Source organism: Phocoena phocoena, chromosome 1 (genome assembly GCF_963924675.1).
Source record: "Phocoena phocoena chromosome 1, mPhoPho1.1, whole genome shotgun sequence".
Taxonomy (NCBI): Eukaryota; Metazoa; Chordata; class Mammalia; order Artiodactyla; family Phocoenidae; genus Phocoena; species Phocoena phocoena.
This window is the reverse complement of record NC_089219.1, coordinates 128,278,388-128,301,139: the sequence shown is the minus strand read 5'-3', so window position 1 is coordinate 128,301,139 and position 22,752 is coordinate 128,278,388. Positions and strand designations below refer to the sequence as shown.

General features: G+C 36.8%; 1 protein-coding gene across 2 annotated transcripts in view; it reads right to left on the bottom strand.

The window, feature by feature from the left end:
- The window catches only part of PRRC2C (proline rich coiled-coil 2C), a 97,760-nt gene that overhangs the window by 54,920 nt on the left and 20,088 nt on the right, over positions 1-22,752 (bottom strand). For both annotated transcript variants that reach the window (XM_065889397.1, XM_065889388.1), the window contains exons 2-11: positions 15,220-15,385; positions 13,553-13,730; positions 12,057-12,166; positions 10,822-10,947; positions 8,646-8,866; positions 4,493-4,575; positions 3,766-3,899; positions 3,598-3,685; positions 2,425-2,569; positions 850-903 (exon numbers count right to left, since the gene is read on the bottom strand). In XM_065889397.1, coding sequence (XP_065745469.1) covers positions 850-903; positions 2,425-2,569; positions 3,598-3,685; positions 3,766-3,899; positions 4,493-4,575; positions 8,646-8,866; positions 10,822-10,947; positions 12,057-12,166; positions 13,553-13,730; positions 15,220-15,331 — 1,251 coding nt within the window. In that variant the 5' untranslated portion in view covers positions 15,332-15,385. The remainder of the gene's footprint in view (positions 1-849; positions 904-2,424; positions 2,570-3,597; positions 3,686-3,765; positions 3,900-4,492; positions 4,576-8,645; positions 8,867-10,821; positions 10,948-12,056; positions 12,167-13,552; positions 13,731-15,219; positions 15,386-22,752) is intronic.

Below are 22,752 nucleotides of genomic sequence, written 5' to 3'. Positions count from 1 at the left end.
TTAAGGGCTCAAGATACTTACTGAGTGCCATCAGATGATCCCCCAGGGAAAGAATATAGTTAGAAAAGGAAATGAGAACACAGCCCTGAGCCCTCTGACACCCAAAGGTTTAAGTATAGGAGGTCCAAAAGGAATATAAATTTAAAAAAGAGAACAAAACAGTATGATGTCTTAAAAGCAAGTTTTCAAAAAGTTTTAAGAAGGATGGAGGGATGAAAAGATTAACTATGTCAACTGCTGCTGAGATTAAGTAAATGAATACAAGAGAACTGTATTTGGCAAGATGCAACAGTCATTACTAACCTTGATACTAACAGTTTCAAAGGTATAGTGGGGAGATGAAAGCATAACTTGAGAGGGTTAATGAGAGACAAACTGAAGCCAGTAAGTGTGAACAGCTCACTAAAACAATTTTGCCATGAAGGGGAACAGAGATACAGGTAGGAAACTGGGGAAATGGAGTGTAGTGGGAGTTAAAGAAGGGTTGGTGTTTAAAACTTTTTTTTAAAGATGAGAGAGAATATTACTGGTAACTGACAGAAGATGGGATCCAGAGAACAAGTAGAAGGGTCATCCTCAGGAGCAAGGGCAACATGAAAGAAGTCAGACCAGGAAGGGTACTCAAATGGGAAGAAGAGCTGCTTCTTATTTTCTTAGAAAAATTAGGAATATGCTTATCAGCTGAGAAGGAAGAGGGACAGGCTAAAGAGGAAGACGTGCAGGAGCTACAAGGTAAAGTCAACAACTGTTTCATAAAAATTATAAATAAGAAACAGAGGACGTTTCCATTAAAACAAATAGGGCGAATAATACACACAGACCATTAACAAGCATTTAGTTAAAATTTACCTGCTGTGCAAGCAACTTTGGAGGTGGTGGCAAGTGTGAAGATAGTCCACGTTCCTATTATAAAGAAAAGGATTTTTACAAAGTAAGATAAAAAATATCTACTTGAAATATTTCTGACTGCAATGTTTTCCAGTGAGACCAAAAGACTGCAAAAAGTAAAACATCTTTATCCTTTTCTCTTTTTAAATAAAAGTACATCAGTCTCTACAAAATAACTTTATGTTCTATACAATCACTCAGCCACTTTAATTAAGGTTACAATCTCAAATTAACTTTGTTAAGAGTAGAATCTTAGTGTACAAATTCTAGAATTTTAGCCCAGGTAATCTGGCTGTGAAGAAGTATGCCTCTAATTTCAAATTTTTATTTACATAAACCCAATATTTTTTCTAATGGCAAACTAAACCTTTCAAATTTATATAAGGAAAAGAAACATCTAAAACATTGGAAACAGATATATATAGACTATTCACTTGTTATTACACATATCAGTGTCACACGCATGCAAATCAAAACATCAAGATATGGTCTATATTTTTCTATCCTTTTATCATTCCCCATTATGCCAGTAAGTTAAAAGTCACACAAAAGACAGATTTTATTTAAAAATTACTTTAAAAATCCTTCTTTTCCAGAATTCACAAATTTATTTTCCAATGGCTAACCAATGCCTTAAGAATAAAATTCAAACCTCTTGTATAGCATACAAGACTTAACAACTACTAGTTCTTACATAGCTCTCTTACTCCTCTCCCATGTCAAACTGTTGGGGACTTCTTGATTAGGCCATGCTTTACTATACTTCTCTACCCTGAACATGTTCCCACTGCTTGGAATCACCCTCTTCCCTCTGTTTACTGGCTAATTCCTGCTTCAAGTATCAAGTCTTTTGCGAAATGTTTTACATAGAATTTTCTAAGAACCATGTGCACCCTATCACGGCACTGTTAGCTACTTACTTTTACCTCCCTGAAGGCACCGATTCCTCCATCTGTTTGGTATGAATTCAACAAATACATGCTGAGTATACTATGAATTACTTAAGTAGGCTCTCTGTAAGATAGCCCTGTTAAATTCTCACTTTGCAGTGCAGTTCTTGCTACATCACTGAGGTAGGATCAAGTGTATCTGTTGCCCACATACTTCCCCCTTTTTAACAACATTCTTCAAAATGGCTCAGACTACATAGATTTCTCTACTCCCTAGTGTGATTTCCCTACTCAGATAACATACAATTTCACACATGAATACTAACTAAGATTTACAAAGCATTCAGTAAACTATAAAGCACTTCAGTTATGTTAGTTTGGAAAAACAATTTATCCCTCCACTCTGACATGCCCAAGCTGCTCTAAGAAGGAAGAGTGAAACTTTAGTTTCTACTTGATAATTTTAGCTACTGCATTGATAATTCCTGTTGGTATGCAATAAAATCATGGTTTAGGTCTAGAGCTATTTAAGAAAAAATATATAGTTCCCATTTCCTAGGTCTTTTTCCAACTAACTCTATGATTATGATTAATTCATCCTTGTCACTTGTCTGCAGTGACAAGAATCTCCATGAGTCCAACAAACCTGATTAAGTGGAGGTCCTTTCCCATAGGGACCTTTTACTACTGATGGATGGGCAGGTATCTGAGAAGATGACTTAGTGTTGAAAACTTCATCTGCTTCTTTTCGGTTTTCAGTGTTTACAGAGGCTTTTGAACCTTGATCCTCACTGAAGAATCAAAATCCAGGTGAAATAAAAAATAGAGTGAACAGAATGTACCATAAGTAAATGCATTTTCTCAATGTAAAAAAGACATTATTTCCATACAATTTCAGGGGGAAAATGTATCAAGGAATGAGATGGTGTTGTAACCTAGCAGTGCTAATTTATTCATTCAAGAAATATATACTATATATCTATAATGTGATGGGGCCTGGGCTTGGCCAGATTATCACCACAAGATACAAGATGCGATATAGTACTTATCAAATACGGACACTCACACTTGACACACAATATGATTCCATCATTTTCTATTACCCCCACCCAAAACTCTCATCTGAACACAACTAATATTCCAGATAATTAATTAATTAATGTATTCTAATTTGTTCTGATTTAATGGAAAAGAGAAATCAAACTACAGTATTTTAGTAGGCATCTCACAACTGATCACGAAACAGCAGTGTATTATAACACTATGGCTGAAAAATTATACCAATATGTGCATGCAAACTCCTGTTTATCTTAAGAGCCCAATTTTTATGTTACATAACCCATATATTCCTGACTCTGATGCCCCTATATTCCAGAAAAAAAGAGAAAAAGCTCCTATTTTCAAAGACCTTATAGCTCCTTGCTAAGTTTAAAAAATCAAAGACTTGAAGCAGCTGTTGTAACCCAAGTAATTTTTCTCCAATTTTATAAATATGGCTCAGGTCAAGTAAGTAAAAAGTTTTAAATGGTCCCAAATACGGTTTCTCAAAATATTTCCAATTAGATGGCAAGCATCTAAATAGCTTCTTTTTAAAAATATGTATTTTCTTTAGAAACATCAAACTCTTAATTCCTTGATTATCTGTACTTTTAAAATTTGGCTCATTAATCGCCTTCCCACTCAGTAAAACTCCTTGGAGTAGAATGTAGAAATTCTATAAGCAGGGAACAAATACCTGTTAATGAAACCTCTCTGCGTAAATGGCTCATGTCACATCAACAAATTCATACTATTATTAGTAAGAGATATCACAACTTACCTGTTGTTTTCTTTAGGACTACTACTTCCCTGCTCATCATCATCACTGAAATTCAGCTGTTCTGTATAATCTACTTCCATCTGAGCACCTATTAAATTAAGGAGAACTCAGATTGACTGTTTCAAAGCATCTAAAAACTAAAAGTGCTTAATTAATCTTGCCTCTTACCTGCCCAACCTTCATCAGCTTCAGCATCTAGGTTATCAAATTTATCAAGCTCCTTCAGTTCTGATGCACTAAGGATGGAGGGGCGTTCAGGCTCAGAGGCCCATGAAGGAGGTGGGCCTCTTCCTCGAAGGCCTCTAACCAGTGACAGGTTATGAGAGAAAAGGATACTAAGTTTTAATGACACTAAATTAGGAAAATATTAAAAGATTGGAATTTAGTTCATTTCAATTCAGCATTAGTTTTCTATACCGTGATATACAAAATATTTTGCACCTGACATGTATGAAGAGATTATAAAATTAACAAAGAAATTTAAGACAATACATAATTATATTTCTTACGCAGATATTTAATAGCAAAGTTTTCAAACATCTAAAATAAAACAAATATATGTTAAAGGATGATATGGCTAAAACTAATCTCAAAATACACTAAGCAAAAAAAAAGAGAATGGGTGTTATCAACATCATGGAAGGAAGGAGGAGTAAACAAGTAACATCCATTTTTGGGGCCACAATTTTCAGTTTTTAGAATTTTATGTCAGCTGATTTAAAGTTTTAGAAGAATAAAGTATTTTTGTTCTGTCTTACAAAAGTTAGCCAATTACTTGTTAATGGCAAATGCACCTTGAGTACAGAATAATAAATCCCCATAATCCACTCAACCTCCAGAAAATCTTCACAAGTATACATATACCCTGCAAACTTTAATCATTTAATAGTCTTACTTGTTTGTTTCAGTTAAAGAAGGTGGAAACCTCATGGGACCATGTAAAGGAGGATAGGCCATCCTTGGATACTGCTGAAACATCTGTATAAAAGAAACAAAAATTGATAAAATCTAGCTACCCAGTTATTTTTTTAAAAAAAAGATCACCCTGACTAAGCCTGAAATTATAATTTATAGAAATGATTAAAATAAACAGTACTGTCAATAACTAATTTTATCTACTGGTATAGATGATCATTCACCCTCAATAACAAGCCATTTAAATATCTACTGCCTCCACCAAGTCATTACAAATACAGGTAATAACTAGGACACATCTTATTAAGAACTTCTGTTATCCCATTAATTAAGTTACATAAAAATGACTGTGTACTGAAATGAAAAAGTAAAAACGACGACATGCATGCACCCCAGAAAACTTCAGTTTCTTAACCAAGTTCAAATATCAATACTTGAAATGATATAATGTGAGACCTCATCCTAATGCAAGAGTAGATTTGCAGATTTGCTGATAAAGAGGAACTCAGTTCAGATAAAAGGATAGTCCATAACCCAACAGAGTTGAAGGAGGAAGTGGGTAGGGAGCTAACAGAGAGATTTTCTATGGGTGGGGCATAGGTGGATTCTGAGTCATTACACAGATAGTAATTATATACAGAGGCCCAAAGATGATGCTCTCCACGGGAACTTGGCTTTGAGAATCTGACTTTAGGAGAATTCTAAGATTATGAAGACAAATAATAACACCAAAGGATTCATCCTATGATTTGGAAGGGAAGAAGTGTCAAGGAGTGCTTGATTATTTACTATTTGCTGATATCCAGGTTAAATTATGTTTAAAAAAATGAAATTGTATTATCTTAAATACATAATTTATATCCTGAAATAGTTTTTCTTAAAAAAAACTGATGAGGGAATTACTTTATACTAGAAGAAAGGCTATGTTTATATGATTGTGCTGTGTAAATAAGAAATTTCTAAGCAGGGTTGGAGCAAAAGTTAATTAAGATAAGCAACAGCTGAAACACAACAGGAGACGCTTTTTGTTTGGGGAACACTGGAGAATTTTCGGTTGCATCACACTTTACACTGAAATTAGCAAATACAATATTGGAGGCAAATGTTCATAGGATAAGTTGCATTAGATCTTTCTGATTATTTAGGCATAGATATTAATTTCATGTGGTATTAATAAATTTTGAAATTTAGGAATTTGCCACAAAAACTGCATAAACAGGGGACTCCCCTGGTGGTGCAGTGGTTAAGAATCCGCCTGCCAATGCAAGGGACACGGGTTTGATTCCTAGTCCTGGAAGATCCCACATGCCACAGAGCAACTAAGCCCATCTGTCACAACTACTGAGCCTGCACTAGAGTTGCATACACCCCAACTTTTTAGAGCGTGTGAGCCACAACTACTGAAGCCTGCGTGCCCTAGAGCCCGCACGCCGCAACTACTGAAATCCATGCACTCTAGGGCCCACGTACCGCAACTACTGAAGCCCGTGCCTAGAGCCTGTGCTCCGCAACAAGAAGCAGTGGTTAAGAATCCGCCTGCCAATGCAGGGCACATGGGTTTGATTCCTAGTCTTGGAAGATCCCACATGCCACAGAGCAACTAAGCCGTGCGCCACAACTACTGAGCCTGCACTAGAGTTGCATACACCCCAACTTTTTAGAGCCTGAGAGCCACAACTACTGAAGCCTGCGTGCCCTAGAGCCCGTACACTGCAACTACTGAGCCTGCACGCCGCAACTACTGAAGCCCATGTGCTCTAGGACACGCATGCCACAACTACTGAAGCCCACACGCCTAGAGCCTGTGCTCCACAACGAGAAGCCACCGCAATTAGAAGCCCACACACTGCAACAGAGTAGCCCATGCTCGTGCAACTAGAGAAAGCCTGCGCGCAGCAACGAAGACCCAACACAACCAGAAAAAAAAAAAAAATGCAGAAACAACTATAAGTTCTCAACACATAATAATGGTGTTTTAAATGTTTTTGTTTAGTGAAACATTTTATTTGAATAAACTCATTGATGAAATTGGGAACAAAGCTCACTTGGTCTCCCCTCTTACCTTCCCCCTTATCCCATTCCACCCCTACGCCCGGAAATTCAGGCAGGGGTCCTTGGAAGCACAATTTGAAAAATCTTAGGAGACAAGTATTTGGATGCAAATCATTATTCAAGGTCAGGTTAGCACATAAGACTGTTTTATCATACACCCCAAATTTTTAAGAAAATATTTAACAAGTAATTGTATTTAATAATTTATTTCCCTCTACCTTAGAATGGTTAAGTAATAATGACACAAAGAAAAAATAGAAAATATGGTTAGACCTTGACTACTTAGGAGTTAAGTCATAAGAAAAATAAATGTATGGACTAGATTGTTCTTTCCTTTGAGATTAATGGTTTTCTCAAAAAATGTAAAGTTATTTACTTGAGCACATGTAACTTGCCATATAATTTCACAGTAGACTGAGAGCAAACGAACAAATGAGGGCACCAAATCTAACTACTGATTTATAGGAAATATGGGGGTCAAAAGTATATATATGTGTGTGTGAGTGTATATATATATATTTGTTTATTTTTTAAATTTCCCCTGCCCAAGAAGCAACCACTATTAAGTTTTGTTTCTTTTTTCTTTTTGGCTGCACCGTGTGGCATGCAGGATCTTAGTTCCCTGACCAGGGATCGAACCCGTGCCTGTATTGTGAGTATGGAGTCTTAACCACTGGACCGCCAGGGAATTCCCCTCAGAAGTATATATTAAATGAAATTACAAAGATGGAATCAGCAAAATCCAGACTATGAGAAACTGTACAGGAAAACAAATAAATTGTAATAGGTATGCTCCAAAGAAAACAAGCGATAAAGGAAAAGAGGTACCCATAGGTAAGAAGATTACTAAGAAAAATATACACCATCTCAAGAATAGATGTTACCTGGATCCTAATTATGAGATAATCAGGGAAACTAGAATATTGACTTGGTATTTTAAAAAGAATTTTCAGGGACTTCCCTGGTGGCACAGTGGTTAAGAATCCACCTGCCAATGCAGGGGACACAGGTTCGATCCCTGGTCCAAGAAGATCCCACATGCCGCGGAGCAATTAAGCCTGTGTGCCACAATTACTGAGCCTGCGCTCTAGAGCCTGCAAGCCACAACTACTGAGTTCACATGCCACAACTACTGAGCTCACATGCCGCAACTACTGAAGCCCACAAGCCTAGAGCCTGTGTTCCACAATAAGAGAAGCCACTGCAATGAGAAGCCCATGCACCTCAACAAAGAGTAGCTCCCGCTCACCACAACTAGAGAAAGCCCGCACGCAGCAACGAAGACCCCACGCAGCCAAAAAATAAATAAATAAACAAGAATTTCTTTTTCAGTGTGGTAACGGCACTGTGGATGTTCCCCTAGTCTTTATCTTTTAAAATATAACCTAAAATATATATGGATGAGATGATATATCTAGGATTTTAGTAATCCCAGGTGGTGAGAAACAGGTAAAAAAGATGGACCACAAATCGATAACCATTGAAGAAAGCTCACGCTTTTTTTTTATCATTTCTATTTTTGAATGTTAAAAATATTCCATTATAAAAAGTTTTTTAAAAAAATTCAAGGTATACTAATAAAAACTTTAGAACTAAAGCAGGTATTAACCTTTTCTTGTGCCATGAACAACCCCTCTGGCAGTCTGATAAATCTTACGGACCTCTTCTCACAGAAATGTTTTTAAATGTATAATTAAAAACATAGTATTACTAAGGAAACAATTATACTAAAATTCTGTTACCACAATATTTAAAAAACAAATTTGTGATACAGTAATGTATGTGCTTCATTAAATAACACTAATAACTATTTTGAAGGAATGCTGAGTATAAACAATATTTGCAATACCTAAAAACAATGTAATGTGACATGAAAATACCTATGATCCCTAAGGATAAAACATGGGTACTGCTGATACTTTCTGTGATTTGATTCCTAAATTCATAATCAAAGAAAATTTTAATTTTTAGTTAGATGTTAATGAAAATAAAGACTTCAACTTTTTCCCATTCCAATTCTTTCCTTGGAATCCAGATCCAAAACCTCTTATTTAACCACTTGCTGATTCAACAATACTCACGTAAGAAGGCATCATAGCTCTGTATTGGGAAGCAAGGGCAGGCTGTTGTCCATTCAGTTTAGCCTGTGGAGGACCACAAGCTATCCTCTTTTCCACCACTTTGAGGATATCATTTTGCTCTGATGTTCCAGCTGTGCTTTCATCCTGGCCAGACTTTTCATCTTGGTCAGATGTTAAAGGCGAACTAGCAGATTTACCACCATCTCTCCAACAAGCAACATCTGGTATGAAGAGAGAGAAAAAATAAGAAAAAAATCTGAAAATGGAACAGAGTGAAACCAAACTAGGCACATTTCAAGAGAAGTTAAGCAAGTAAGCATAGTGAAGGAATAGTGAAAGTCTAATCTAGGCTGTACTAGAAATTTAGACTTTGAAGGTGTTTAGGTAGTCAAGAGCAGTGGCTTCCAAAGCAGAGAGGATGTACCTCAGAGCAGCGGTCCCCAACCTTTTTGCCACCAGGGACCGGTTTCATGGAAGACAATTTTTCCACGAACGTGGGGAGGGGGGTAATGGTTCAGGTGGTAATGCGAGTGATGGGGAGCGCCAGATGAAGCTTCCTCACTCGCCAGCCGCTCACCTCCTGCTGTGTGGCCTGGTTCCTAACAGGCTGTGGACTGGTACTGGTCTGCAGCCCAAGGGTTGGGGACCCCTGCCTCAGAGGGTACCACCAAAAGCAAATACTGGGGTCAGGGAAGAAAATATTAGAACTTCCCTATTAAGCTTCACCAATTTTTGATACAGAGATTAAAATCACTGTTATACCTGAGGTGTCCTGAAGAAGGGCAGAGGGAGTTCCATAACCCAGAAGGATTGACAGTGATGCATGCTCTCATTCATTTTCAGTCTACTATTGCTAGTTACATGTGCCCAAGTGAGCAGATTTAGTGACTGCATTACCTAATTCAACTACACTTAACCAAATAAAAGAGATAAATGGTTTTACAAGGAAACCTTGTTTGGTTCGAATGGTCTCTACCTCCTGCTATTCACACCCTGTGTAGTCCCCTCTCAGCAGTGTACCAGGATTGGTCTGTGTAACCTGTAGAATAAGGCAGGAGTGTTGGCTGTCTTCTCTAAGAACAGGCTATGAAAGCCTAGGGGTTCCATCTCGGGTGAGAGATGTCTGTCTGTCCCTCCTTATTTTTTCTGAGGAAATCCATTGTGAGCCGCCCACATACAAATGAGCCACCATAAGAGAGCTTAAAACGGCAGCCCTAGTCAAGTCAGCATCAGATGACAGTTTCACTGCAATTCTGTTGGCAGAGAACCAACAAAACCTGAGCTAGAACCCCCAGCTAAGTGGCTCCCAGATTCCTGACCCTCAGATACTGTGTGAAATGGTAAGCCCAGTTCAGTTTGTCTTTTTAAGCTGCCAAATTTGTTACACAGCAACAGGTAACTGGTGAAAAGAAACTAAACAAGAGAACAGTGGAGCTGACACATCTATTCCTAATACAAACTCATCAACGGCATTACAGTAATTAAAAATAAAAATTAAAAAAGGTGATTTACCCAGACCTGGCAAGAAATGAGCCAAAGAGATAGAAAATGTATTAGGTTATCAAAAACATGGATTTGTAATCATTACTGTAAATAGGAACTTCCCTGTACATGGTACAGGGTTCTTTGAGATATTTGGTGACAACACTATGAATCCAATATAATTAATAAGATGTTTTAAAATCTCTCAAAGATTTTATATTTCTATTTTTAGTTTCTGCTTTATAATGTACATAATACGAGTATCTCTTACTATCCAAATTGACTGGTTCCTTGGTTTGATTTCAGAATATTAACAGAAAGCAAACGAATGGATATAAATTATAAACAAGTATTTGCATATTGGGGATGTGTGCTAAAAAATTTTACTATTGTAAAAATGACCAAATATTCATGTGCAAACAAGTCACCTAGGCATCTTGTTAAAATGCTGACTTTTGATTTAGTAGGTTGGGTGTGAGGCCCAAGACATATACTTCCAACAAGTTCTCAAGTTAAACTGATGCTGTTCATGTAAAAACCATACTTGAGTGGCAAGCAACTACAGTTACTATCTGCCTTTTCAAACTAGGTGAGTCATCATACATACAACAATAGCAGACAGGAGGTTATATCACAAGATAAAACACAAATATAATCTCATTCTGTATTTTTATTAAACAGAAAGTATTCTTACTTGGTGGGCGTAAACTGGGTCCAGGTCCATAGCTGTCATCGATTGATTCTTTTTCTTTTTTTTCTTGATCCCCAGCTGCCTGCAGGCTGGGAAATTCTTGCTGAAAATGACTATTCACCTGGATTCCTATGGATATTTTAAAAAAAACATTACATGTAACTTTTATACTGAAGATAATTCAAAAACCCTCCCAGGATAGAGCTCTCTGTCTTTTTTTGATAATTTATTCCACATTTCAATGATGACTGTTTGTATCCATAAAACTTTAAAATTTATCTAGAATTAGAATCCCTTGGAAAGTTAATGAACAGCCATGAGGAAATAAAAATCTAAGAAAGGAATCTGCCAGACATTGTTCCAGTGGACTCATTAAAGATAATGAGGAAAGTAAGGAGAATTTCACTTCTGTTTCTCTTTTATTATGACTCCTTTCATTTTCAACATAAGTAAAATTCCTTTACTAATAAATAACTCTAAGAATCAGTTCAAATAATATTGCTAAAATAGAATTTATGAATCAACACTACAAGTATCATGGTGAGACTAAAATGCTTCATTTTAATTTATTGTGGAGATACTGACTGCACCTCACTATTCACTCATTCACCTATCTACCTACCTGCCCGCCTATTTATTTTTATACTTCCATAAATTTAAAAGAGCTGATTTTATTAGCTTGAGGGCCCAGATGGGTTTTTCCATACAATGTTTTATAGATATGTTTTGCAAGTGGGAAAATTAAGTTTTGTTGGGGATTCCAATCATTTCTAGTAGGGAGGGAAGTATTACAGCTACTGTGCTTTATGGCTACTCTCTAGGTCTTCTCTACCACGGAAATCGTGAACAGCATATTTGAAACAGAAGAGGTTTAGGGGCACAGATGGAAAATAATATGGTTTCTAGCAATCAACATAACGTCTGGGTACTTTTATGTCTCAGAGCTGAAGGCACAAGATTTTTTCTGGTCATGTAGGGTAAAGACAGAGTAATGTGGGGCACAAGGTACCTTAAAGACTCCTTCTTTAATCCCTATTATTGGCTCATACATGGCTCTTAACACTGAAACTTAAGTTGCCCAAGAGAATTTTTACAAGACCCTTTTTTTCAGGGCCTGATAATATCTTTTGACAGTGTTCTCTACCCCTGCCAAAACACCATAATTCGCCCCTTATCTCCTGCATGGCTGTTCAGTAACTATCAAGCCTAACCAGTTTCCCCAGCTAATGTCCACTTACCATCTCCTTGCCCACCTTGCTTGTTACTGGCCCATGATTTGGGAGCAGGTGCTACTTCTGGGGGAGCTGCAACCCCAGGTTTTGGTTGTGCTGGTGGAACTTCTGGTGCTCTTAAAAAAAATATGAATCCATTATTTCAGATATTATATGTTTAAATAAAATAAATATTGCATTTAAGCTAAATTTGTATACAAATTATTTTGGCTACATATTTACTCAGATGCACGCCACCATGTTTTCCCTCTGCAACATTCCTTTAAATTTTGTCCCCTTTCATTTCTACCCATGAATAAACCAATGAGATAACAGCTTTGTTTTTAACTTTGGAAAGAAAAGGGGAGGAAGGGAGGGAGGGAGGAGGGGAACAGGGGAAGAAGGAAGGAAGGAAAGAAGAGAAAGAAAGAAAGATAAAAAAGAAGCACTCATTATTGAACATAGCTACCAAAAATTTGTTTTGAAGAAGTGAACATTTATAATTAGGAATAACATTATAGTCATACATACAGTCTGGATTGGTGGGATTAACCAGGGGCTAAGGCCAAGCAAGCTCTCCATTTGGCAGTCAACAGTTTCACCACTGTACATGTTACTGTTAATCAAAAGAGGTAACAGCAACCTGCCTGATGCATCCCCACGAGTAAAAGGTGTTTTAAAGGGGTCTACAGTTTTATTCAATTCTTGTAATGAGTTAAAGCTTAAAAATGAAAAAGGCAGTTAACAGGCTTAAGAAATGCAATATATTTCTGGTATACTTAGACCTAAAACTGACTTGCTACTATAAAAGAATTCTATAACAACTAAGAAGTAGAGAACAATAAGTCTTTAGTAAGCTTCACCCAAGCAGTTGTATTTATTATATAAAGCTCCCCAAACCAGAATATAGAAATTTAGTAACAGATATAGGCAAAAAGCATTAAATACTCATGTTCTTGTCTTATTTTTAAAAACTACCACTACTTAGATTGGTCATTTAATAAACCAAGAGCCCTGAATAATCCATGACACAGAATGCTAAGTATTTATTGAATGAATGATGATTAAGCGGGATATTACTAATTCCACGCCAGCTTTCTTGTGAATTCTTTATTCATTCAAATAATATTACCTGAGCACCTATGATGTGCATCAGGTATAGTTTCAATGAATCAGGCAGACAGAAACTCTTAGCTTCATGAAAAGTAGTTAACAGAATCAACTCTTAAATCATTTTAGAAAGAGAATGCCTGATTTGGTGAGGATGGGATAGGAGGGAGCCCGACAGTGTATGATACAAGGAAAACTGTGATTAGCAATTCTGTCAACTGTTCTACCCTGACACATAAAAATACTGCCACTAAACCCACACATAGGAAAAATTACACAAAAGTTGACTATAAAACACAAAAGTTGACTATATAAAAAAGGGCATAGCACAACACCTAGCACGTAACGAACTCAAACATAAGTTCCCACAAAGAAAGGGGAATGATTTCATTCTTTAACAGACTCTGACTCACTTTTCTTCTTCGTGTTGCTCTTGTTTTGATGCCCATCCTGTGCCATCTTTAGGTACAATGTTCACATTAGGATCATTGCCTTTGTTTTCCGCTTTGAGACTTGGGAGGTTAGCAGGTGGAGGCATACGCCGTGAAATACCAACTTTTCCAAGACTCTGCAATCCATGTCGAGCTGCAACTAAAGATCAGTAACATCAACTTTCTTAGTAACTATTTTATTCTTAAAACAAAATAAAAAGACAATAGGAATTAACGGGATCTTGAATTATTATTTTCTATTTTAAAATGAAAAAATTAAAACTAAGCCACACACCTGCAACATAACCCAATGTATAAATTATACTAAAATTAACTATCAAGCCACTGAACAGATGCTTTAAAAATTCTAATAACTGGGACTTCCCTGGCAGTCCGGTGGTTAAGACTCCACGCTTCTGGGCTTCCCTGGTGGCGCAGTGGTTAAGAATCCACCTGCCGATGCACGGGACACGGGTTCAAGCCCTGGTCCAGGAAGATCCCACATGCCGCGGAGCAACTAAGCCCATGAGCTACAACTACTGAGCCCATGCACCACAACTACTGAAGCCCGCGCACCTAGAGCCCATGCTCTGCAACAAGAGAAGCCACCGCAATGAGAAGCCTGGGAACCACAATGAAGAGTAGCCCCCGCTCGCCACAACTAGAGAAAGCCCGCACGCAGCAACAAAGACCCAAGGCAGCCAAAAATAAATAAATAAATAGAGTATACAGAAAATAAATAAAATAGAACATACATTAAAAAAAGAAAATTCTAACAACTGAACCCTATAAACTACAAAAAAGAAAACACTGACCATGCTGTTTTTTAATTTTTCCAGGGAATCGATTTTAAACTCGAAACTTCGTACGTTAAATAAACATGATATGAAACAGACTCACAGACATAGAGGACAGACTCATGGTTGCCAAGGGGGAGGGGAGTGGGGGGGGTGAACTGGGAGTTTGGGGTTAGCAGATGCAAACTATTAAATACAGAATGGATAAACAACAAGGTCCTACTGTATTCAATATCCTGTGATAAACCATAATGGAAAATAATATGAAAAGATTGTATGTATATGTATAACGGAATCACTTTTCTGTACCGCAGAAATTAACACTACTGTAAATCAACTATACTTGAATAAATTTTAGAAAAGAAGAAATATGCTACCTTTATGTACATAATGAACACTGTTAATGCACCATACAGCTATCATGTGTACATGGTCCAGTTTTCACTCTTCACTGTAAACACTGGGTTCAAGGTATTAAAAAACAAAACAAAACTAAGAACCACAGCACTCTCTACTCCATAACTAAAAGTGGTAGAATAAATCCACTAATATTTATGCCTATTAATCTCATTGACCAAGTCTCCCTTTTGGAACCACATAGTTTTATTTATTTTCTGATGACAACAAACAGGGAAAAAAAACATATTTTATAACATTTATAAATTTTCAACTTAAAAAAATTCATATCCCTTCAAAGATGTGTACGTATATAAAAAGCCCAATGTAAACAGGGCTGCATTAACATATGTTTGCCCTAGATCCTAATAGCAATAGCTCTAGTGTGTCATTTATAGTAATAAAACAAAACCATGAAAACTATAAAAAATATAAATGCCACTTGATTTTACTCACCTGTGGTTTTCTGAGTTTCTAATGATTTACCCTTGTAAGTATTAAATAAACTGAGTGTCGCATACTTTTTCCCATCCTTTGCTTTTGTGTTCTGGCCTGACTTCTCCGACATTTCAGTGGAAACTCATCGAGTCCAGAACGTCCTGCCACACCCCTTAAAACCAGTCTTTAAGATGCACATAAGAAAGAAAAACAAGGAGGAAAACTTTAGAATTAGTTTACTAAATGCTGTTAGTAAATTCAAATGTTCACAGAAATTCTGAAAAATAAAAACATGAGAAATTAAGTCAATCTTCAATAACTCACATCAACAATAATTTCAAGAGCCTGTTTAATACTGTAAAATTCCAACAACCAAAATGTGAGAAAATTAATCAAAATAAACTTCCATGTGCTTGGTGAGTATACTGTTTATGATTTGTAACCATTTAACTACACTATAGAGAATAAGGATTTCAATCCATACTGAGATGAACAGTTCAAATACAGTGAATCTATGGATAATGTCTTTCTATTTAATAAACAAATATCATTCAACTTAATAGGGCTGAGATGACTGGCATGATCAGCTTACACATATGGAATCCAAACATGACAGAAGGATGACATCGTTTCCCTATAAACTGCATGCCTGTGTTTTCAGGCAGTATGTGTCTAACAAAGATCTATTAGTTTAACAGTTTAGAATAGAAAGAACATTCTATTTTCTCGATGTTCTGCAAAGGGTAGAATACTTCTTTATAAACCCAAAGTACATAAAAACAATATTCTATTTCATGGCTATGGAGTAAGTGTTCAAGAAATGGTATACACTTGTCAAAACAAATCTCTGTGTATATAAGAAGTTATTAGAAGTACATAGTATTTTAATGAACATTCATATACAAAGAGAATGTTAATCTTTGGAACTCATGTACCCAATTAAAAACTAGTTTATTAATAAACAGGGCAAAAGACACAAATTAGCTCTCATACTATTTCCCTTCAATTTAATGAGGTGTACATTATCAACCTTAGGAGTTGGATTTTTTCTGTTTGTTTTGTTTTCAGGGTGGACGTAGGACAGGAGGCGGTGAATTCTACCAATAAACCATCAACAGCTAAAAGCATGGGAGCTAAAGATAACACAGAGTAGTATATAATGCAAAAAGCATTCAAAGTCAAGGAATGCCTGTGTAGACCCTACCATCATAAAAATCTTTTTATGTACTGGTTTTACATTTGTCAATTGCAGAATAAGCATCACCTGCAGAGACGTGATTTTATATTCATATCACCTGCCACAATATTTATGGAGTTCCATAAAATTTATCAATAATTTTCACATCTGTTATCTCATTTCAGTCTAGTAACTTTATGATACAGTTAGTATTCTGATTTTACAGATAAGGAAACTGATATTCATAGGTAAACAAGATTGGATTTGAAATCAAGGCTTCTGTGTCAGTCCATTTACACCATGCCGCCTCCTCCCCATGTAACTGTAATCACTTAGCTTCTCCAAGTATACATTTACGATAGACCATCTTTCCTTGAAATAAATTGTGAAAACGACTCACCTGAAACCAAAAGAACTACATTAATGAATATAAGATGGTTTACAATCATATGTGGCAGAATGTATAACTAATTTTATCCCAAGGGTGCTAACGATGACGGTGTGAAGAGAGCTATCTATATACTCCGAGAATCTATCCTGTTGACATATTTTCACCAATAACATGGACAAAGATATACAGGAAGAATATTCAGTTCCAGTGACAAAAGAGGACAGTGCATATTCATTAGACGACAAAACTAAGATTCAAGGAGATCTTTCTTCAGGTGAAAAAAAAGTAACTGACATATAATAAAAAGTCAACTTGTTCTTTCACCCTCATCTGATGGCAATTTTAACACCTAAGAATCCTCAAACCCCTCTTAACACTACAACTACTCATGCAGCCCTCTTAGTGGAGACCCTAACGTGCCTACATCATAAACAACGCAACGTTAAGAAAGAAACTCCTTAAACTTCCTAGGGGCAAACCTACAAGCCCACCAGCATCTACATCCATCTTTCCTAAGGGTTTCCTTTCCTTCACCTACTCTTACAGTGGTTCTCAGCATCATCTAGAAACTTGTTAGAAATGCAAATTCTCAGGCTCCAACCCATACCTACTGAATCAAACTGAGGATGGGGCCAACCACTGTGCCTTAGAAAGCCCTCCCAGTGATTCTGAAAAACACAAAAGTTCAAGATTCACTGACTTACTACAAACAGATATATGCTAAGCAGTGGTCGGTCCTTAACTCTTGCGACACATTAAAATCACCTGGGGATTTAAAACATACCAGTTTGCGACTTCCCTGGTGGCACAGTGGTTAAGGATCTGCCTGCCAATGCAGGTGACACAGGTTCGAGCCCTGGTCTGGGAAGATCCCACATGCCATGGAGCAACTAGGCCTGTGCGCCACAACTACTGAACCTGCGCTCTAGAGCCTGTGAGCCACAACTACTGAGCCTGCATGCCACAACTACTGCAGTCTGTGCGCCTAGAGCCCATACTCTGCAACAAAGAGAAGCCACTGCAATGAGAAGCCCGCGCACCACATCGAAGAGTAGCCCCTGCTTACTGCAACTAGAGAAAGTCTGCGTGCAGCAAGGAAGACCCAATGCAGCCAAAAATAAATAAATTTTTAAAAAGTTTCTAGGCATGTGAGGTGGGATCTGATCATCAATCCTTATTTTGAAAATGCTCCTCAGTCAATTCAAATATGTAAGCAGTCTTCAGAACCACTGCAATAAAGGAAGTGTATCTTTCCTCCCATTCCATCTAAGGCCAATCCTTCCTTCTGTGCCACCCATCCTGTCCTCACCTTCTTTCTCCTTCTAAATTCATCTCTGTAGGAAATCTCATCCAATTCTAAGGCTTCAACTACCAACCGATCATGCCAAATTTATATCTCCAGCCCAGAACTCTGTGTTCCTACATAATTCTACTTCCTGTTTACATTTCTCCTTTGTTTTGAATAAAGTTTCAACTTTACCTACAACACAGGCATGTATTTCACATTAAACGTTTCAGAAGCAAACCTACCGAATATTCACAAATCACGAGAGGAAAACTGTAGTTAAAAATATTAAGTTGAGAGTCAACAGGGAAAATATCTCAACATTTGACAAAATGCAAATGTTATGTAAGAAGTCAACAAATTGAAGAAAAAAACTTGCAGAAATCCAAACATTAATGCTATATGAACAAACAATTCACTATAGAGAAATACCACTAAGCAAATGTATTAAAATGTTCAATTTTATAAGTAAACAAAATTAACAAGATAGGGCAGTTCAGCTTGTCCATAGGCTTACACAAGGAAAACAAAGTTAACATAACACAATTTAACCATAGGGTTAAATATCTAATTCAACTAATTCAACTAAGATATTAGTTGAATATCTAATTCAACTCAGCCATCACAAAACATTAGAGCCTGGAAATAATCACAAAATGAACCTTAATTTTCCTACTTAGGAGTTAAATAAACTAAAAAATTTCCTTTAAAAGAATTTTCCAAATACAAAAAAAAAAAGAAAATTCCTGTAAATATATAATAAAATTCAAGTTTGAGTAGTTCTTTTTAAGGTTCAAAATTCTGTACAAAGTTTCTCCTTCCCCTATTAATAAACTACTGCCTATATGGTATGCCCTTCAGTACATGCTCTTTCACCAAACAGATAAACAAAATACATACTGGGTATATTCTGAGGTAAGAAATATGGCCAGAGAGTCAGCTTCTCAGGCCATTAGAATAGAGAATAAATTTATTCTTTCATATCCTATGAGCCTCTCCAGTATAAAACCCAAGAAGGCTTTATAGTACCTAATACCCCCCTCCAAAAGTAAATCATAAATACATGGTTGAAGCTAGTACAAATGCATTCAAAAGATAATTCAATCAAAGATAAGAACAAACTATCACAATGTACCTATTTCTATAAAAGATCATGCATTTCTAAAGACAAAGAATTTTCAGCCATAAACAATAAGACTGGATAAATCAGAAAAGCCAATTGCACTCTAACGGTTTGCCAGTTATATGTGGGCACTTTCAGCAATCCCACCCCGGGCCTATATGCAGAGAAATCTCTAATATGAAAAGATACATGCACCCCACCCCTATGTTCATAGCAGCACTATTTACAATAGCCAAGACATGGAAGCAACCTAAATGTCCATCGACAGATGAATGGATAAAGATGTGGTATGTATCACAATGGAATACTACTCAGTCATAAAAAAGAATGAAATAATGCCATTTGCAGCTACATGGATGGACCTGGAGATTATCATACTAAGTGAAATCAGAAAAAGAAAGACATATACCATATGATATCACTTATATGTAGAATCTAAAATGATACAAATGAACTTATTTACAAAACAGAAACAGACTCAAACATAGAGAACAAACTTGTGGTTTTATGAAAGGGGTAAGAGGGGTGGAGAGGGATAGACTAGGAGTTTGGGATGAGCAGATACAAACTACTATATATAAAATAGATAAACAACAAGGTCCTACTGTATAGCACAGGAAACTAATAAACCATAATGGAAAAGAGTAGGAAAAAGAATTTATATATATATATATATATATATATATATATATAACCTGAATCACTTCGTACACATGCATATGTAATGTGTTTATATATACTGTCCAGTGCAGGTAGGTGTGTGTAATTTTACTTATATATAAATAAAACAAGAACTTAAGATACTGAATTGATGTGATCCCTAACAGGAAAGAAATGAAGTGAGCCCTATGGTTTCCGGAGCTTACTGCCTGGAGAGCTCCCAGGTCATGGCACTGAGAAGGGAACTCAGAATAGAATCCAAGTGGAGGCTGGGAGACTCCCTAAGTTGAAGAAATGAAGCTGGGCATTCAGGATGACCAAGGTAGCTAGGATATAATACTGGAAAGAAGAGAGGTATACAAAGAGAAAATGCTACAGATCTGCAGAGGATCTGTTCCCCCTTGTGTATTCAGCAGAGTATCAATATGTACGTGTGTGAGGAAACCACCCAAAGCCAGGAAAGAACCATCTGAAATAATCAGAGGGAACAGTGCCTGTTGTTCAGGAAGGACTGGGAATAGCACCAATTCTCACATGCTAGACTTTAAATCACACTGTTTCTGGTAACTGAGTCCCAAGCAAATCTAAAGAATGTTTATTTTAAAAAATGGAAAAATATCCAGCATCCAAGAAGGCAAAATCCACACTGAACAATTTAATTAAAAACTACGCAGGCAAAGAAGCAGGAAAATATGAACCTTATTGAAGAGACGAATCAATCAACTGAAACCAATCTAGCTGACCCAGGTATCAGAATTCGTGGACAAAAATGTTATTTTATATAACTGCATTCTATATGCTCAACAAGTAAAAAGATTAAATACAGAGACATGAAAGATAAGCCCTGAGACAGAGTTAGACAGCCTAATCTATGTGTAACTGGAGTCGCTCAAGGAGGTGGGGTGAAAGAAAAAATAATGGCCAGAATCTTACAAAATCTGATGAAAACTATAAATACAGACGCAAAAGACTCAACGAAGTCCAAGCATAAGAAATATGAACTAAACCATACCAAAGCACATCATAATAAAATTGTTCAAAACTAATGATAAAGAGAAAATCTGAAAAGCAATAAGAGAAACAAACATAAGAGTTAGAGCAGAGGGAATTAATTCCCTGGTGAACAGTGGTTAGGACTCTGCATTTTCACTGCCAAGGGTGCGGGTTCAATCCCTGGTTTAAACTAAGAGGAACTAAGAGGTTTAAAAAAAAAAAAAAAATTTGAGCAGAATCCTTGTTGGAAACCATGCAAGTGAGAAAATGTTGCAGCCACATACTTAGAAAGAAAAAACTGATAACCTAGAATTCCATATCCAGCAAAAATACTTTCAAAAATGACCAACAAGAGTTTCTCAGCCTTAAGAAAGATGAAATAATTCATCATTAGCAGATCTACACTCTAAGAAATGTTAAGTCCTTCAAACAGGAGAAAGAAAAAAAAAAGTTACCAAACAGAAGGCTGGATCTACAGAAAAGAATGAACAGCACCAGAAATGGAACTAAGTAAGAAATGAGTGAAAAACACTTTTTTATTATTTAAATATCTTTATCCCAGGAATGCAGTGGTGGTTTAACCTTCAAAACTCAATAGAGGGCTCCCTGGTGGCGCAGTGGTTGAGAGTCCGCCTGCTGATGCAGGGGACACGGGTTCGTGCCCCGGTCCGGGAAGATCCCACATGCCACGGAGTGGCTGGGCCCGTGAGCCATGGCCGCTGAGCCTGCGCATCTGGAGCCTGTGCTCCGCAGCAGGAGAGGCCACAGTTCACCATATAGTAAACTAAAACAAACACACAATTATCTCAATATATGCAGAAAAAGTATCTCACAAAACACAACACCCATTCCTGATAAAATCTCCTCAGGAAATTAAGACTCAGCCTGATAAAGGGCATCTACTACAACCTATTTTAAAAAAATAGTCTACTAATAAAAAACAAAAACCTATAGTAACATCATACTTAATGGTAAAAGACTGAATGCTTAACCCATGTTCTAAAGAACAAAGAAAGGCTATCAACTCTCACCACTTCTGTTCAACACTGTCCTAGAATTTCTAAGCCAGTGCAGTAAGACAAGGGGGGGCGGGGAAGGAAGTCAGATGGGGAAGGATGAAATAAAACTGTCTGTTTGCTGACATGATCATATACATAGAAAATCTGACTAAGTCTAAAAAAAGCTACTAGAACTAAGAAGAGAGTTAAGCAAGGTTGTATACAAGATCAACATATAAAAATCAATTATATCACTGGATAGTAGCAACAATCAGAAATTAAAGTACAACTTATAACAGCAATTAAAACTAGGAAATACTTAGGGATGTATCTGACAAAAATTGTGCAATATTTGTATACTGAAAACTACAAAACACTAAAGAAGACCTAGATAAATGGAGATAGGCCATATCTGTGGGTCAAAAGACCCAATAATAAGATGTCAATTCTTGCCAAGTTTATCTGCAGATTCAAAGCAATCCCAAACAAAACCTCAGAGGGAATTTTTCTACGATAAGCACAAGAATTTTAAAAAGAAAAATAATGTTGGAGGGCCAATGTCACCTGATTTATAAAGATTTATAAAGCAGCAATGAAGACACTGTAATAACAGTGTAAAACAGATCAACAGAACAGAATACAGAAAGATATACAAAACTTGGGACTTCCCTGGTGGTCCAGTGGATGAGATTCCGTGCCCCCAATGCAGGGGGCCCAGGGTTCCATCCCTGTTCAGGGAACTAGATCCCACATGCCACAACAAAGATCCCACATGCCGCAACGAAGACCTAGTGCAGCTAGCTAGCTGAATGAATGAATGAATACAAAAATATACAAAACTCAATGCAAAATGGACCATAGCAAAGGGTACAAACTTGCAGTTAGAAGATGGGGTAAGTTCTGGAGAGCTAATGTACAGGATTA